The sequence below is a fragment of the Ostrea edulis genome, chromosome 8 (genome assembly GCF_947568905.1).
Source record: "Ostrea edulis chromosome 8, xbOstEdul1.1, whole genome shotgun sequence".
Taxonomy (NCBI): Eukaryota; Metazoa; Mollusca; class Bivalvia; order Ostreida; family Ostreidae; genus Ostrea; species Ostrea edulis.
This window is the reverse complement of record NC_079171.1, coordinates 36,259,928-36,279,680: the sequence shown is the minus strand read 5'-3', so window position 1 is coordinate 36,279,680 and position 19,753 is coordinate 36,259,928. Positions and strand designations below refer to the sequence as shown.

The following is a 19,753-nucleotide window of genomic DNA, read 5'->3' as shown; positions in this document are numbered from 1 at the left end:
GATTGGTTAATTCGGATTTTGAATTTCGAAATTCGAATCTTGTATTCTGAATTTCTAATCTCGTATTTTGAATTTCGAATCTCGATTGAGCCTTCTGGGCATAGGTATAATTCTGTTGGAAGTGGGTACAGTAATCGCATGGGTTATTCTCGTTCTACACAGTGGAAACTAAATAAAGGGATAGGAGTATTGTAAACAAAGGTACAGGCTGAATAGCGTTACCGAATTCAAAAATATTACTCCGTTTTAAAAAATTTAATAAGGGAGTTATCACTGTTCGTTATCTTCACCTTTCATATCGAAATAACTTTGGTGTTTCAATATTTCTTTCCTTGTATATGTATAGTACTGTAAAAAGAATTGTATCAAGGAAACTTTGCTCTTTGATCGTATGCAGTACACGATCCATGTATTGAATTCACTGGAAGAAAAATTGCAATAACGCAAAATATGATCAAATCCTTTATACAATTACCTTACGTCGGGTGTATGGACAATCTATCAGCTGATTCATTAAATTTTAGAAGACTTACGTCCTAAGAGAAAAACGGAGCTTCTCACTGAAAATGTGAACTCTGGTTAAAAGTATGAGTATGTACTTGGCAAACAGTCATCAATTTTGAGTAAACAAATGCATGATAAAGAAAGTAAAAATAATGAACAGTCATCAATCTCATAAATACCATACCTCTAATTAAACTCAACGATAAATAGTTATTAATATTTTTGTTGGCTGCTTACAATAGTAATGGTCGATAAGCTATTTTGAAATAAGACCATTGTAGTTTCAATTATAATCGTGTAGAAAGGAAATTCTTCTGGATGTGCGTGACATGCAATGGTAAAATAACGTAATTTCTATTGATAAAAATAATTGAAAAATGATAAATATTAATACCGATCTTTATATGAAATTGAAAACAATTAATATCAAAATCAATATTTCAAAACCTTTTATTTTCAGCAACTTAAAAAAAACACACCCCTTTTTGCCCTGTGTTCTATGCTATGTGTGTTCCTAACCCCCAGGGAATTTTACACACAGGCGAACGAAGGAGTCAGCAGGTTGAGTGTAGGTCGCGACCGTGCTTATGACGGTATGACGTCAGTGAACACGCAATATTATGTTACAAAACTGCAAGGAGTAAATTTTTCCACGTGTGTTCGAACTTGCCTCTTACATTCACGTGACTGTGCTGCCCTTCTGTACAGTGAAACCCTGTTATACTGCAGCCTCCTAAAGTGTCACCTCAACGATAAACTGGTCATCAACAACACAGAGGGAGACGATTGGGAATACTGGAGAAACAGCCAGGGTAATGAGGATTTTTATTTGTTATTAATGAATTCATATACATGGGGGTTTGTTTCTTGTGTTTTTTGTTTGTTGATGCTTGCTTTGTTTTTTGCAGTCGAAGCGTTAACTGATCAAGCTACCCAGAAAAGCGATTAAATTTAAAAGGGATAAGCAAATATTTCTGATATACATATTTTTATTCATAGTTTAATAATAATAATAATAAAAATTGGCACCTTACCAAAGAACTGGCGACGAACAAACAATTTTTAAAGGAGATGTACTTGTTTAGAACAACTAATAAAACAAACACCCAAAATACGATTCAATGACACTAATTACCTGTAAATTTCAAAAGATGTGTATTTGATTGTAGCTTGTGAAGAAGGTTGGACCCCGTTCGCCGGGCATTGCTATTTCTCCAACGAAACAAAATCAACGTGGGACGATGCTGAGGTATAGTCACATGTACTCAAGCGTGTAGTTCGCTGATCGGATTTGTAAAACTACTGAAACTAACTGCTACAGGAAATGTCATGATCACAATGTTAATGCAGGGTGTTTCAGACAAAATGCAACGATTTCATTTGCTTTTATTTTCAAAAAGTGTCGAGATTTTGAAAATGAACTTATCCTCTGAAAGTGTATAATGTACATATACGTATACACCTGCATATCATTTAAATTCTACATTCTCATTTATTTTCTCTGTGATGAACCTTTCACGCTGATATGTTACAATGTATTTTCCCCACCTACAAATTCTCCATTGTATGCAAATGAATGACGTCAGTGGGCGGGATTATGAAATGCCATGCGAATTTTGTCCCTTGGGGATCCGGTTTAGAATAGGTCCTTAGTACCCCTTGTTTATCGCAAAAGACGATTAAATGGGGTCGTCATTCAAAAGAGACCACTAAACTGAGGCCCCGTGTTATAGCAGGTGTGGCTCAATATAGACCCCTCCCTGCTCAAAAGGCCGTAAGTACTGACCATAGGCCTAAAGTTTGCAACCATTCACCGACAATGGTGAAGTCTCCATATGAGAGAAAATTCAAGAGAGGGTCATTATATGGCCACTACAGAGTGATTCCTTCATAGAAATAAATAAATGAGTATTCAAGATAGTTCCGTATAAGTTTCTCACTTTTGTATTTAATATTCTTTTTGGTTACGAAAAATTCTAAAATTGATGATAATAGGTTTCATATTTACTTTGAAACATTTATAAAAACAATTTCTTTGTGAGATTTAATCCATGCATTATCATGAGAGTTTCTACTTGACCTCAGAAAAATGTTTGGATCCATGTGTAGAAGCAGAACTGTAGCTCTCTGAGAAAATATTTGGAAAGATCAAAAAGCTACATATTCACTCCTTACAAAAACTTTCGATTTACGGCACAGAAAAAAAGCGCACAGTTAAGGTTTTATGTCGTTGTATTCTTGCCTTGCCGTCTCACAAATTTAATATTAAACAAATCCTGACATATTTTCTCAGGGAGCTACAGTTCTGCAGCTAATCTATGCGTAGACTTGATTTTTTTCCCTGTCTTTGTCTTCAGACTAGCTACGAACGTTGAACTGGTTCATGTATCTAACTGCGATTTCCAGTCATTGTCGTTTTGTTTATAACGGTTTATACGCGTAGTTTGTTTTGCATTATAGAATTTCTGCGATCTTCAGGACTCGTACCTGATTGAGATGAATTCCCCCGAGGAGAACACCTGGGTCACGGAATCTTTCCTTCTACCAGATCCCGGGGGTGAGGGACGATTTCTTCCTTTTAAAAAAAAAAGTCATTACAAATTAAAACAATTTTTCAATTTCCAGAAATACATAATGATGCATTTATGTGCAAAGGGCTGAAATTTTCGAGAATACTAACTTTCCTATCACACACATACAAAATAAATCATAGGTTTACTAAATTTGGAAATGGCTTTTAGCCAGCTTCTGATTCCCGCTGCTGTCTTGTTCAATGTTTTTGTCTGGAAGCGTGCCGCAATTCATGCTCCCGCATGAACCAATTATTTGTTCGTGTTCGTGTTTTCCTTATACCCCCATCACACTAGGCCACGTTCGCACTACGGCCATGTAAAAATTGATGATCGTAGTGCGATCGGGTACGTCGTAGTAAGAACGTAGTAAGGTCTTTATGGTCGCGATGGTCGTGGAGCAACTTTAAACATGCTCAAAACAAACGTAGTGCGGTCGTGGTCAAATTTGATCGTAGTGGAAGCGTAGTAAGGACGTACTAAGGTCGTATTTAGATCGGCATGGTCGTAGTAGCATCGTAATGGGATCGTGATGCAGAAGAAAACGACTGCACTGCGATTCCACTACGCTCTCTATACGACCATCCCGTTTTAACTACGTTCTCATTACGATCATCCCGTTTGCACTACGTTTTCTTCACGCTTCCGCTACGATCACGGCACGTCCATACTATGTTGTTGAAGACTGTAGTACGTTTCTACCAAGCTCATCCCGTCCTTAATACGTCCTCACTACGATTTCACTGCGCGCAAGCCACGACCGAATCACGTTCTGTTCTCCCCCACACACTGGGTATAAAAACTGAACAAAGGTTTCATATATTACCCATTGCTTCTTTGGAATCATGGAAAGGCCAGACCAAGAAATATTGATGGAGATGTTGATGCATATTCAGTATATGGCACTTAACGACCAAGCTGCTATATTGTTACTTAGGCGAAGGAGGAGGAGAATCGTAAGGCAGCGTAGATCTTGCTGGATGACAAGAAGGTTCTGAGCTGTATTTATACTGAATCTGGATCTGATTCAGCTGCTGCAAAGCGTGGCGACAGCGGCGCGGAAACGTGGTAGAACCGTAGTAAGATCGTGGTACAATCGTGGCAGAAACGTAGGAAACTCGTGTTGCAGTCGAGGGAGTCGTGGTGAGAGCGTAGTTAGAACGTGATGGACGTAGTGGGAGCGTAGTAAGAACTTGATGAACGTAGTGAGAACGTGGTGAAATCGTAACAAGGCCGTAGTTTAATCGTAGTGGAGTCGTGATAAGAGCGTAGTGAGGACGCAGTAACATCGTGATGACAGACAAAATTACAAATTCATGCCGTTCGCACTACGATCTCACCACGATCTAAAAAAAATGATAGAACGTAGTGTGGTCGTGATGTAGTGTGACAGGGCCATTAGAACGGATGCTTTAATTAAGTCTCTCAGATTCTTTTCGAACGATTGGAAACTTGGTTTACGATACGTACTAGTCGTCTGAAGACAGTCTTATCCGTCGAACCATTTGTTCATCCTCGTACAAGGGATCTATTTTTAGCTCACCTGAACCGAAGGTTCAAGTGAGCTATTCTGATCACATTTTGTCCGGCGTCCGTCTGTCTGTCTGTCCGTCTGTCTGTAAACTTTTCACATTTTCGACTTCTTCTCCAGAAACACTGGGCCAATTTCAACCTGACTTGGCCAAAAGCATCCTTGGGTGAAGGGCTTTCAAGTTTGTTCAAATGAAGGGCCATGTCCCTTTCAAAGGGGAGATAATCACAAAAATGCAAAAATAGGGTGGGGTCATTTAAAAATCTTCTCAAGAACCACTGGGCCAGAAGAGCTGAAATTTATCTGAAAGCTTCCTGACATATTGCAGATTCAAGTTTGTTCAAATCATGGCCCCCGGTGGTAGGATGGGGCCACAAGGGGGGATCAAAGTTTTACATACAAATATATAGGGAAAAACTTTAAAAATCTTCTTCTCAAGAACCACTAAGCCAGAAAAGCTGAGATATACATGAAAGCTTCCTGACATAGTGCAGATTCAAGTTTGTTCAAATCATGGCCCCCGGGGATAAGATGGGGCCCCAAGGGGGGATCAAAGTTTTACACACAAATATATAGGGGAAAACTTTAAAAATCTTCTTCTCAAGAACCACTAAGCCAGAAAAGCTGAGATTTACATGAAAGCTTCCTGACGTAATGCAGATTCAAGTTTGTTCAAATCATGGGCCCCGGGGGTTGGATGGGGCCACAATAGGGGATCAAAGTTTTACACACAAATATATAGGGAAAAACTTTAAAAATCTTCTTCTCAAGAACCACTAAGCCAGAAAAGCTGATTTTTACATGAAAACTTTCTGACATAGTGCAGATTCAAGTTTGTTCAAATCATGGCCCCCAGGGATAAGATGGGGCCCCAAGGGGGGATCAAAGTTTTACACACAAATATATAGGGAAAAACTTTAAAAATCTTCTCTAGAACCACTAAGCCAGAAAAGCTGATTTTTACATGAAAACTTTCTGACATAGTGCAGATTCAAGTTTGTTCAAATCGTGGGCTCCGGGGGTAGGATGGGGCCACAAGGGGGATCAAAGTTTTACATACAAATATATAGTTGAAATCTTTTTCTCAATAACCACTGAGTCAGAAAAGCTGATATTTACAAGAAAACTTTCTGACATAGTGCAGATTCAAGTTTGTTCAAATCATGGTCCCCGGGGGGTAGGATAGGGCCACAAGTGGGTGGGGGGGGGGGGGTCAAAGTTTTACATACAAATATAGAGAAAAGCTTTAAAAGAACCATTGGGCCAAAGAAGTTGACATTTACATGAAAGCTTTCTGACATAGTGTAGATTCAAGTTTGCAAAGGGTAGTTTGGGCCATAATAGGGACCAAGGTTTTACATGCAAATATATATGGAAAGTCTTCAGATATGGGCCAAGGTGACTCAGGTGAGCGATGTGGCCCATGGGCCTCTTGTTTATAGTCCGAATCAGGATCGAAACAGTTGACCGCTGAAATCAACATCTTCACTCCGAATTCACCCATACTGCTCGTCGTTGTAAACTTCAATCATTTAATCCGGCAAGCAAACTTTTGACCGCTGAAATCGAGCAATAACACTTAATTCGGACAGACAGTATGAAAATGTGCATATCTGAGTGTTTCTTTTCCAAGGACAAACCCTTGTACAAAAGGAAACATTTTTCGAGTATTTCATGAAGATTGCCCTCAATAAATCTCAGTTTGCCTGTCATACACCGCAGATTTTTTTAATATACATGTAGATCTGGACCCAGTTCCACAAACATTAGTTAACTTTATCTGACCGTGACCGTCTAGTTAATAACACTATATAGACGTGATAGTTAATACAAGGGCCCAGTTGCACGACGGTTAGGTAACTTTTAGCTAAAAGTTAATTTGCTTTTGACTCTTACATTTATAAAGTGATAACTAAAAGTTAACTGTCGGTTGAACTTAACTAACTTATATTTAACTAGGTCCTGATAGTTAAAGTTAACTAATCTTCATGCAATTGGGTCCTGAAGAACAGTGTATTGTCTATTTTTTATTTAGCTGAAGAAGAGTGCGAAAACTCTCGGCGTTGTAGTTGTTGGATTGGCGCATTGTACCACGCATCTTCCGGCGGATATATATGGGATCACAGCGGTAGTGAAATGGTGATACCAGAATGGGAAGAGGGCAAACCTAACAACGCTACCGGAAATCAGGAATGTGCAAGTCTCGGGCCGTCTGGCCAAGCAAACGACAGAAAATGCCTTCAGTTACTTAAATTTGTTTGTGAGAAGGATTAAGAAACATGGAAACAAACATTTCTTTTCCTTACAGTGGTATCATGCTACAGTCCAAATTGCGGCTCATTGGCGGTGATTGCTAGCTTTACTTTGATTTTAATATGTTAAGTTTTAAGTTTGATTTTGATTGATCTTTCCTCAGCAGAGTCTTAAACTTTTATCTTGCTTACTAGTGTTTTTCCTACGTACCTAGCCCCACTTGTGGTGTCTCCGGGGGGTCCATATTTGCCCTAATCTCAGTTTGGTATTTCTTATGAGGTTGATTACTGCTCGTTATTGTCACTTTTTAATCTTATTGAATTACATGTAAAAAAAAAAAAAAATAAATTACCGTTTACAAAATTCAGTTACCTTGGATCAAAATGATCATAAAATAAAAAGTTTGATAAGAATCTCCACAGCAAATTATGTGACATTAACATTCTATTCATTTATTTCTCTCTCTTTTTTTTGACTACTAAATCTAAGAGTCAAAGAACGAGATATATTGTGTATTAATAGAAGTTGAAAAATGTATTTGAATATGAATCTGTTCAACGCAGTGGCTGTATGTTTTTCTGAAAGGAAATCCCCCTGAATTTATGAATGTTTTCATTGATTTTGACATTTTTGCAATTGTATGGAAACGGCATGCTCCTGTTGTATAACACAAATGGAATGGATGCAATGAAAATGAAGTCATTTAAAGTCCTCTCTGACAATTTCAATAAAAAGTTGATATTAGTAACAAATTCATACGATTTACATTTGAGCCGTTCCGCGCAAAAAGACCCTACATGTATCTCAGTGACCTTTAAAACGAAAGTAGAGCATGGGGGGATTTTTTATCCCCCCTTCGTCAACTCAAAACGCAAACATCTTCTGCATTTGTTATATGCAGATTTTTTTGCAAACTAAATAAAAGATTAATTGTTTTAATGGATATACTTATTAAATAGCAAAGTACGTTCAGTTTATGTGGTTAAATGAAGGAACAGTTTGCTCCATTTAAAATATTTATTTCGTGTATCGAAAGCAGCCGATTTCCGCATTCACCTTTTTTTTTTTTAAAAAATTCATATTGTCTGCAGGTAATAACGGAACTATGGAGACAATTCCCGTAAAATGATACAGCGACATTGGTTGTTGTTAAGATATTACATCCAATCAAAGATGAGAACTGACTGGTGATTGGTGAATCGTGTCGTCTTTATTTACAAATAGGCAAAACTATGATGTCGTGTTTTTATTAGGATGTTGGTATTTATTGCTAGGAATTAGACGACAAGAAAATTAAGAGGGTGTGGCAAGCAGTGTATTCTATAAACGTCACTAGTTGCACATGAACTGGACACTGTCAGAACAAATGAAACAGGAAAATTGATTTTATTGAGTATCATAAAAGTTAGCCAAGAAATTAACCTTAAAAATAAAAGACGTGACCATGTATATCAATATAAGAAGAGTTTAGAAAGTGTGCAAGTTTGTGTTGAATTGATGTTTTTATTAGTAAAATTATACCATATCATCATTTGCTATGAGAAAACAAATATACCAGCCTGCGTGGTTAACCTAATGCCCCCCCCCCCCCCCCTTTACTGATTGGAACTACAAGGAGAAAACATTATTACTAAATTTGTTAATGAACAAATATATGAAATCGGGCTTGGTAAAGTAAACTTGATCTATTTGACTGGAACGCTTGTTATTGTTAATGTGTTCTATATACAAAAGGATCGGAAAGAAGTTCTCACAACGTACGAGTTGGTATCTAATACAATTGTCATATATAGTCTCATTATACAATAGATGGTATATAGATAAACAAGTGGTATCAATGATAAATGTGTTATGTGCTGAAAAAATGAGGCAGTTACCGGTTTATCATAACACAAAATTTCGTTGCACCATAGTAAGAAATGTATATCCATAGAGATGACTACATCTAGTTTATACTCATTCTATAGAATTGTCTTTTATATTGAATGTTGATATCATAACACAAACACCAACCACACACAATCTATACAATTACTTGGAATAATGTAAATGTCCCTTAAGATTAACAAACAACTACACTGTCAAGGGAAATAACTGTCCAATTTAAGCGCGTCACTGTATGTGGACAATTCTTCTATGATATTTCAAAGTCTAGGTTATGTAATCATGCTAACAGTATGCCAAATGTAAAGTGACATTATGAATACTGTGAAATCATCAATGTTCGGGAGGAATTAATGTTTGTGGATTTTGTCGATCACTCTTACCCACGAATTTACGTGTCATCGAACATTTTTGAAACCAAGTAGAGTTATTTTTCCTAGTGACATCGTATCGCTTACCCACGAAATTAAGTCCCAACGAACATTGGGCTTCACGAATTAAAATGATTACACAGTATGTATTATCACTACACCAACTCGTTCTGATGATCTGCGCCTGTAACTCGTTCTGATGATCCGCGCCCGTCAACTCGGCGTGATTCGACTCATAGGATCAAGTTACTGTAGTAATGATTAACTAAATACCCCTTTCTGTGTTTTTCAATCCACATTTATAACATGATAAATTCAAATTAACAAAAACACCGAACAATCGGATCACAATCTTGAAATCAACAGTATCAAACAAAACCACAAAACAACAAAATACAAAACGAAACTTTGATGGGTATATACTGATAATATGCGCTTGATATGGAACTTGATGTGGAACTCAAGTCACGACTCTCAGTTTATACAGAACTGTACCTTCAACTGTAAATGAAAATTCTTAAAAATGTTTAAGTGTAGATCCATACATGTAACTGAAAGTAAGTTAGATCTATAAAAGCGTTTGTACTTTGTCTGCTGTGCACCAAGGTTGTGGAAGGGCCGAATCTCTCGTGAAGGTAAGTCAATGAGCATGGGTCTTATATATAACTCGATTAGTACCCCATCATTGTGCGATCAAAATATTAAGCTTAATATCTTAAAACAAAACGAAGTGCCAAAATTGTGAATTCTCCAAAATTCAAGACAATATTGAAGGAACGTGAATTTATTCCATACTTTTTGGATTAAGTATGTACAAATCCACAGATGAACATTAATTGTTTTACTTCATGTTTGATCTCGAGGGAGAGCATTTTCAAACGTGTATGGGATTATCATCTTTGACACCTCTTTCCTGTTTCACTATGTTAGTGGTAATTGGTTTTTACAATGTATAAAATTCAAGGTAAGATTTTAGGAGTCTATTTTCTTTGATTTGGTTATGCTTATCTCTCACTCTTTTTACTCTGTAAATTAATGTTATAAAACTTTCCCTTGAATTTTCAAACTTTCTGTAGTTTATTTTTATTGGTCAATTTATACCGAAGTAGAAGGATCTGTCAAAGTTGAGACAAATGTGAGTTTGTTTAAGAATATTCTACCAAACTTATTTGTGAAAATGCGTTTCTTAACTTTTTGCTAGTGAACCCTTCTATTAATATGTTTGTTAAATTCACATCTTTGTGAAATTCATGTTTATAAAATTTGTTGATATTCGGACTAAAAATAAATTTTGAAACTTTAAATAATAGATGTGTTTTTACATAGAGGTTACATACATGCATATTATTACATCATCTTAAGGATAGCCAATCCGTTGCCAGATAACATAATGATAAGAAATAGCTCATTATCGTCAGGAATAGCCAATCCATGTGCAGATAACAACATTGATTACGGAAAACAGCAGTCATTTGATGACGTAATCTTTTCCTAGTCCCTTAATCCTTCTCACAAAGAAACTGGAACGTATAACTGCGTGGCATATCGTTAGCTGTGCCAGACCGCATGAGGATGACGCATTCCTGGTTTCCGCTAGCGTTGTTAGGTTGGTTCTCATTCCATTCGGGTATCGTCATCTCACCTCCGCCATGATTCCACACAAATTCTCCGGAAGATGAGTGGTAAATTGCGCCAATCCATATAGAACAACTCCAAAATAATGGACACTCTTCTTCGGCTAAAAATAAGTTAGGTAGTATGTATACTATTTTGTATTGCTTGTAGGAGTTATGAGATTGATCACTGTTCGTTATCTTCACCTTGCATGAATACTAAGTACTCTGACATCAAGGGACAATATAAATGTTGGAGCTAATTGGACCAATCACCCATCAAGTTGTAAAGCGTTCCAAGTGACCGATTCTCAATCTTGTTTGTTCCTTAAACAAGGATATTGAATTTTTTTGCCAAACACCCGACACTGAGTACGAAATAGATGGTCTTTCGAATATGATCTTAAGTATGTTGCTATGCTTACACAGCAGACGTTGACACAATAAAGATCCTCGATGTTCAGGCCTTGAAATGCATGATAATGACAAACCTATCTGGTCTAGAAAGTTTAGAATGGGGGGGGGGGGGACAACATACAAATTAAACAAATCACTGTCTCACAAGACATATCATCGCAATATTCCGTTCATGTGTGAGATTTGATTAACGACACTTTAGTGGGTTGAAATTGATTGCTGTGTAATGCACGTTTTGCAACAAAGAATTCAAGAATCAGATGTCGGATCACATTGTGATTTAGCCAATTTTCACTTCGTCCCATGCAACTCAAATGTGTCGCGAGAACTTACGAAATAAGTCAATTTCTGCAATCATTTAGGACATCTACAGTAAAGGAGAATATGCATTTATAATTACCAATCCTTACAAAGACAGTTGTAAAATTATATATTTATTTTTTAAAAATCAATACCTGTATAAGCAGAATTTTTAGCGAGAATTTGATTTTGGCATTACCAGCGAGAATGACGAGATCGCTAAAATTGATTGATAGATTGATTGTATCTTGCTTAACGTCTCACTCGAGAATTTTTCACTCATATGGAGACGTTGGTAAAATTGAACATCGTTAATAATCTATTCCATTTCGGAGGTAAGAGTTACATTTCCTGGAATTATAAAGTCGCTAAAATTAATCCACACTAAATATATATATATATATATATATATATATATATATATATATATATATATATATATATATATATATATATATATATATATATCCATTTTTATGGGGAAAATAGCTAAACTTGTGTCTCGCTAAAAACTCCACGTACACGGTATAGTTGTGCCTTTTTATGGATTTCTACTGGAAACATTCGGCGTAATGGCAGTCTGAATGATTAGATTAGCCATCTTGATAGAAAGCGATGACAATAACATTCTATTTCTTATATACAGTTCAACACGCTTATGACGGACAGCATTATAACGACTTAAAGTTTATTCTCCTATGAGAGGTTCGCTATTAACGTGTTTTCTTGTATTGTAAATTTTCTTCAGCAAAGATGGGTTAGTGATATGAAAGGTGAAGATAACGAACAGTGATTAATATCATAGCTCTTGTAACGAACACAAACCACAGACTCGGGCAAACACGGGGCCCCTGGACACACCAGATGTGGAATCAGGTGATTAGGAGGAGTAAGCGTCCCCTGTCGACCGGTTACACCCGTCGTGAACCCCATATCTTGATCAAGTAAACGGATAAACCCGTATTCAAAATCAGTGTGCCAAGAATGGCTTATCAATCGGTATGAAACACGTCAGACAATATTTGAGCCAAGAATAGGTTGTATTGGCAAACTAGATTGTTATAACGACTATGTAATTTGCCAAATCTTTGACTTAAAACGAGACTGTAATATCAAATGGTTTGTTAGTAGCCTGCTTCAATTTAAAAACCGATCATACGCAGAAAAAATGACATATCAAATCAGTTTAGAAATATATAGATCCTATGCAGCCGATGTATGGGAAGTTGACAATGAAAAAAAAAATGTGGACAAGTTCTTAACATACTGACTCTAAATATTTAGTACTCTGGGGCCCGTTGTACAAAAAACAACTTACGACAAAGTCGCAAGTCTTAAATTGTATTACACAGTTATTACTTTAAGTGAATAAAGTAAAACTTTTCTGAGGCTTAATTTTCAACATTTTAAAAAAATATTGTGTATTTGGAGTGAATGACCCTACAATAAACCTGAAAATTCCAGTATGTAAAGTTTGTCGTAAGTCGTAAGTTCTTTTGTAAAACGCGCCCCAGGTTCTCTGGAAACTAGAAACAGTGGTTTTGATTTTCTATAAAGGTTCTTAAAAAATGTGCCTCACCCCCGGTTTCAGGTAGAAGGGAATAATCGACGACCCAAGAGTTTTCTTCTGGGGAATTCATTTCGATGAGATACCCTCCCTGACGATCACAGAACTCCTAGAACGATGTCATCATTCAAATGTGCAATGGTGTCTTGAAAATAGGACTTGGTATGAAATGCTGAAGATGGAGGTACAATTTGGAAATCCAAAGTGGGGGAGGGGATTGTGGTATTGTGTTAGATGATGCGAGGTTGGGATATTCTTGAGTAAATATCAACATTTCGTCTATTTAACCTGTCATTTCAATTTCCTGCATTGAGACTCATGGTGACCGAAATGCCAAAGACAACCCGAGTTGTATAAGAAACCCTTAATCTGCAATATCAAAGTGTCTGACAGGATTATTTCCATTCAGTCACTAACGCATTATGTACTGAAGATCTGGGTAAAGTATGTTTAACATGATCCATTTCTTTATATTTTCAATTCATAAATTCTCATGGAAACACAGATGAATCATGAATGACAATTAACAAAGCACTATTTACAAAAAATCGTAATGTTCAAGTATGATTAGAGCTGTTATCAAATCTATTATTATCAGAAAACAAATTCCGTTCTGTCTGATTTTTGATAGGGAGAGTAGGTATTAAATCATTGAGTTTAGATGCATTAAGGCTCTGTTATCTACATAAAACAAGAAGCTGTACCACTTATTGTAATGTAAATGTAATTTTCTATCATTTCAGACTCATAATTTATTTAGATGGAATAGAGAGTTGTTTCACTAACTAACAAAATTTATTCACACAGACTTGAAGATGTTGAAAGTTGAAATGACTGATGTAATATATTTGTGTTGGGATTTACACAAGAGATCCCCACCTCTTACACATTCTATCACAAAATGCCTCGTCTCTTACACCTTCTGTCACACCTTCTGTCACACGATATCACGCCTCTTACACACGTTTTAACACAAAAGGCCCCGCCTCTTATACCCTTTTACATAAGGTTTCCGCCCTTTTTTTACCTTCTAACACACGATACCTTATCATTTACGCATTCTAACACAAGCAGCTCCACTTCTAACACCTTATATTGTAAAAGACCTCGCCTCCTCTCCATGTGGAGCTCCACTTTTAACACTTTATATTGTAAGAGACCCCGCCTCCTCTCCATATGGAGCTCCATCGTCATCATTTACACCAAGCCTGCACCAACAGTTATATACATGAGTCAAATCAAAGTTCAATAAGTTATAGAAAACTTTAATTCCATAATCGTGCTAATAAATACACGGATACTATACCGCAGCATCGTCCCAAGTTGATTTGGTTTCGTTGAAGAAATAGCAATGTCCGGCGAAGGGCACCCAACCTTCTTCACAAGCTACAAATAACAAACAACCACAGATCCATAATTCTGTGAAATCAATTGTAAACAGAATTCCCAATACATTGCACACGAAAAACGTGGAAGGAAATGATCAATTAAAACAATAACGTAATTGGCGCATCAGAGATCGGTAAGCTTAATGCCACAGTCAAACATCACACTCATTCCGGGCGAATAGTACAAGTGTATCCAACCACCCTCTGTGACTTTAGGGAAACATCTGTGAAATTCGCGAATTTGTTATCTATATAGCTGTTTGTATTCGTGAATACGTCATATATTTCCGTAGATGGTGAATGAGAAATCTATCAACTTTCTTTTTGTGTAATGCAGTGGTGTGTCGTGAAGTGGAATATATCCTCATACATTAGAAAATGGTGATGCATAACATAGTTAAACGTTGATAGCATGTATGAAGAGATGAAAATTACGGACAGTAATTAATCTCATAACTCCTATGTGGAATACAAAATTATGAGTTGGGCAAAAACAAACCACTGAATATAACATGGGTGCGATCAGGTGCCTAGGTGGAGTAAGCATCCCTTGTCAATCGGTCACGCCTGCCATAAGTCCTATATCTTGATGAGATAAGCAGAGTAGTCCGTAGTCAGAATCAGAGTGCCAAGAACGTATCAACAATTCGCATAAAACACATCAAAGAGCATTTAACCCAATGATAAGTTATATCGACAAACTAAGTCGTTGTTGTAATAAACGCCTTGATTGACAGTTACTGTGGTGAACTCTTTGATTGACAGTTGTTGTAGTAAACTATTTGATTGACAGTTGCTATAATATGTAAACTCTTTGATTGACAGTGGTATTTAGTAAACTCTTTGACAGTTGCTGTAGTAAAGTCCTTGATTGACAGTTGCTGTAGTAAACTCTTTGATTGACAGCTGCTATAGTAAACTCTTTGATTGACAGTTGCTGTAGTAGACTCTTTGATTGACAGTTGCTTTACTAAACTCTTACATTGACAGTTGTTGAAGTAAACTATTGATTTACAACAAGAAGACATTGATAATTTGCTTGCTAGTAACAATAGTAAAAAAAATCACTTTGTGTTTAAGGTATCATCCAAACTAAATCCAAAATAAACACAGTTAGATTCCCTTTTAATGGTTTAACGCGCTAGGAAGATAGTTATGTGAACGACTAGAAATAAGCCCGGACTTCCAACACACAAAGCGAGTGGTCTACAAAATGAAATGACAAATAACACAGATGTCATTTTAGCCGGTGACGCCAATGCCAGAACCGGTACAGGAACTGAAATACACCCGGTTTGACATGGATGCAAAGACGGGTTCAACGAAAGTTTTGAAAGAATCGCAATCGCAATTCAATTTAACATTAAAAGGTTAAAGTTAACAAGATGTGTTTGTGAAACACAAATGCCCCCGATAATGGCCAATTCCAAAGATGGCCAAAGTCACAAGGGCAAATATCTTGGTACCAGTAGAAAGATCTTGTCACAAGACATGCTCATGTACAATATGAAAGCTCTAATATTTACCATTTAGAAGTTATGACCAAGGTAATAAGTTAAATGTCAAGGTCAAACGGTTTAATACCAACAGAAAGGTCTTGTCTCAAGGAACACTCATGTGAAATATCAAAGCTCTATCACTTATTGTTCAAAAGTTATTAGCAAGGTTAAAGTATTCAAAAAGTAGGCCAAACTCCAAAGTCAAAGGGTCAAAAATGTTGCTACCCATGGAAAGGTCTTGTCACAAGAAATACTCATGTGAAATATCAATACTCTATCACTTATTGTTCAAATGTTATTAGCAAGGTTAAAGTTTTCAAAAAGTAGGTCAAACTCCAAGATCAAGGTCATGGGGTCAAAGCTCTATCACTTATTGTTCAAAAGTTATTAGCAAGGTTAAAGTTTCAGACAGAATGACAGAATTACAGATTTACAGAATTACAGAATGACAGACAGGACAAAAACAATATGCCCCCCCCCCCCCCCCCCCCGATCTTCGATCTCGGGGGCATAAAAATACGAAATATTATTATTACATGTATTACAAATGTGTAAATCATACAAATTAATAATTGTAAAGGGACGATTGGGGGATAATATATCCAGAAAAATACATGAAAATGTACAAGTACTGTGGATTACTCAATATGCAACTACGTTTAAGAAAACAGATAGATAACATGCAAGTCCTAATGCACAGTGCATTGATGTACACAACCTCATAGTCCTGAGTTTAAGTAAATAAATCCCAAATAGGGAAACAATAGAAAACGCTTCTAACGTGTTATAAAGAAATACTAAATACATGGGATCCCTCGAAAGAAGAAAAATGTATTCGTTCAAGCCATTGGTAAAACGTGCACAAAAATTAATTCCGCGGAATTATAGTATATGTTAAAGTAGTCCCGGCCCTTAGAAAAATCAATGTGCACTATTAAAGAAATTCATACACCAAACTGTAGATTTATACATGAGCCACAATTACTCAATTATGCCAATTCCATGACGTTTCTCAATTTTAGGTGTCAATCACAGAGTTATATAACCAAGTAGCATCACTTCGAACGGAAGAACTTATTTCAACACTATAGTGCTTATATATACTTGGGGGTCTACAGGTTAATATGTTCAAGGGTCTAAAGGTCGTCAGGTCTACGGGTCGACAGCTTAATATATTTAAGAGTCTACGGGTCGACAGGTCGTCAGATTAATATATGTAAGTATGCATATATGTTTATATATTTCTATATAAATATTTAATTTTAAAACTAACACCTTGAAAACCTGTATACCATACTTGATCCGAACAACGGTCCAAATTGATTATTTTTGTAAATATTGCGAAAATTTGAATTTAACGACAAACATTAATAACACAGGTCTTAATAATCAGTAAGGGTAATCCAAAACGGAATCATACCTTTGTATGTGGCGATAAAAACACTGAAATTGTTGATGGTATTAACTACCTGGGTATCTTGTTTTAATGTTTTTAAAAAGCGAATTATAAACAAGTAGAAAATGTGAATAAAGCAGTTTATGAAAATCTTAAAAAAGAACGTTTATATAACCTACCAATACTGTGTCATTTGGGTTTATTTGATAAAATTGTTCAACCTATATTATTATACAGCTGTGAGGTGGCGGAGATTTTCCATTAATGCAATTATAGAACGAGTCCACCTTACATTTTGCAAATTATTATTGACATTAAAACAAAATCCCTTTACTGTATGGTATATGGTGAACTTGATCGACACCCCATGCTCATACAGACATAGAATCGTATTATTTCATTATGACACAAAATTACAGTTAATAACGACCAAAAAAAAATTGCGAATCTCCTGCTAAAACTGAGTAATAATGTTGCAAACCAATACCCAAAAAGATTGCTTGGTTCAAGAGCGTCTCCAGTATCTTAAACAATTGCGGACTTTCAAACATTTGGCAAAATAAAGCATGTAATCCAAACTGGCTGAAGTCACAAGTGAAATTTATTTTACTCGATCAATTCAAGCAAAAGCGGAATTCAAACGTTAAAACGCTACACAAACACTACGAAGTATATAATGTACAAAGAGGAAACAAAATTCGAAATTTGTTAATGTCCTACCCAGAAAAGAAGCTACAACCTTTCGTAAATTTCGAATTTGTAATCATCACCTGCCTAATGAAAGTGAACGGTGGCAAAACGAGCCCAGGGAAACAAGACTTTGTAATGAATATGATTTCAATGAAATTGGTGATGACTTCCACTAAATGTTTAATTACAAGTCTCTGATTGATGTAAGAAAATAATGTTTATCACCGAATCAAATACGTTTATCTAAAGTAGCATTACAATTAAATATATAATGATCGATTGATTGATTGATGTTTTCCGCCGCACTCAACAATTTTTCACTTGTCTGGTGGCGCCCAGTTTTCTCACTTACTGGCGCGAGCGGGATTTGAACCCACGAAGACCAGAGGTGAGAGGCCCCTAAAGATATAATGAATTTAAGCAAGCGGTCTTTTCTTAGAAATTTATGTTCCTTTGAAAGAAATACATGTATTAATAAAATATGATCCCCGACCCAATGACTACTTGAATCTTAAATTGCGTATGTTGTCAATCTCCATACTCACGCATGCCTTACAGCATTTAATGATTTATTGCCATCACGTTTATATAAAATACTAAATCTCTGTATACAATCGTGATGAGATAAATAAATTCAGTTCAGCATAAAGGAGTATAGTGATAAAAGCGCTATATCTGTTACAGATATTACCAGCTTTACAGCCTTTAAGATTTAAAACCTTTCATCAAATATGACCAATGTTAACCATAGCAAGTGTCCATCACCACCCATCCGTTTATAAGAGTCTTGTCTTAACAAATATACGTTTTCATATCTAATACATTTTACCGAGCGTGTATTAACGACAGAAAAATTGCGACCGACTACGCGAATAAAATTTGACTTAGCGAGTGTCGGACCGTAATACTTGACAATTACGAGGAAAAAATCTACCATGGAGTTATATTGTTGTTGATATTTAAATTTCGAAAACTTCATTACCCTGGCTGTTTCTCCAGTATTCCCAATCGTCTCCCTCTGTGTTGTTGATGACCAGTTTATCGTTGAGGTGACACTTTAGGAGGCTGCAGTATAACAGGGTTTCACTGTACAGAAGGGCAGCACAATCATGTGAATGTAACAGGCAATTTCGAGCACACGTCACAAAATTAGTTTCTTGCAAATTTTTAACATAATATTGCGTGTTCACTGACGCCACACCGTCATAAGCGTGGTCGCGACCTAGACTCAATCTGCTGACTCCTTCGTTCGCCTGTGTGTAAAATTCCCCGGGGGTCAGGAACACACAGAGAGTAGAACAGACGACAAATCGTCTAAGGATCTGGTACATTCTGACGATTTATTCCTTTAGAAGGGAGATTTAGGTATTGTCTATTCTTTTTGTCTACCAAAAGAAACAAGTCGATTTTTCTTTGGCATTTAGCGATATAAGAATACAGATTCTGTAATTCTAATTTGAACTGTGCATTTTTAAAGGACAAAACCAATGGATCGTATTTTCATTACTGTATATCGATCATTACAACTGTGATTATCAATAACATGCATGAATGCCAAGCGGTCATTAAAGTGTTCATAATTATTGGTTTACTCAAATCTAATGACTGTTTGTTCACTTATTCCGTTGATTCATTTCAGTTTGTGTTCGATTCGTGGAGGACGTTTATTAGAAATGTAAAACTTATACGATATCAATTTTGATGCACCAGATGCGCATTTCGACAAATAATGTTTCTTCAGTGATGCTCAAACCGAAATTTTGGAAATTA

At 36.3% G+C, this 19,753-nt stretch overlaps 2 protein-coding genes across 2 annotated transcripts; one reads left to right on the top strand and one right to left on the bottom strand.

The window, feature by feature from the left end:
- Positions 1–1,020: 1,020 nt before the first annotated feature.
- LOC125662569 (C-type lectin domain family 17, member A-like) lies at positions 1,021–7,206 on the top strand. Its single transcript, XM_048894817.2, has 4 exons — positions 1,021–1,316; positions 1,674–1,753; positions 2,965–3,061; positions 6,641–7,206. The coding sequence occupies exons 1-4, from the start codon at positions 1,100–1,102 to the stop codon at positions 6,877–6,879; spliced, it is 633 nt and encodes a 210-aa protein (XP_048750774.2). The 5' UTR covers positions 1,021–1,099; the 3' UTR covers positions 6,880–7,206.
- A 1,019-nt stretch (positions 7,207–8,225) lies between these two features.
- Positions 8,226–19,417, bottom strand: LOC125662563 (C-type lectin domain family 4 member G-like). The gene is made up of 4 exons (XM_048894806.2): positions 18,966–19,417; positions 14,317–14,396; positions 13,023–13,119; positions 8,226–10,851 (listed from the first exon to the last, which is right to left on the bottom strand). The coding sequence occupies exons 1-4, from the start codon at positions 19,312–19,314 to the stop codon at positions 10,613–10,615; spliced, it is 765 nt and encodes a 254-aa protein (XP_048750763.2). The 5' UTR covers positions 19,315–19,417; the 3' UTR covers positions 8,226–10,612.
- Between the last annotated feature and the right edge of the window lie 336 nt (positions 19,418–19,753).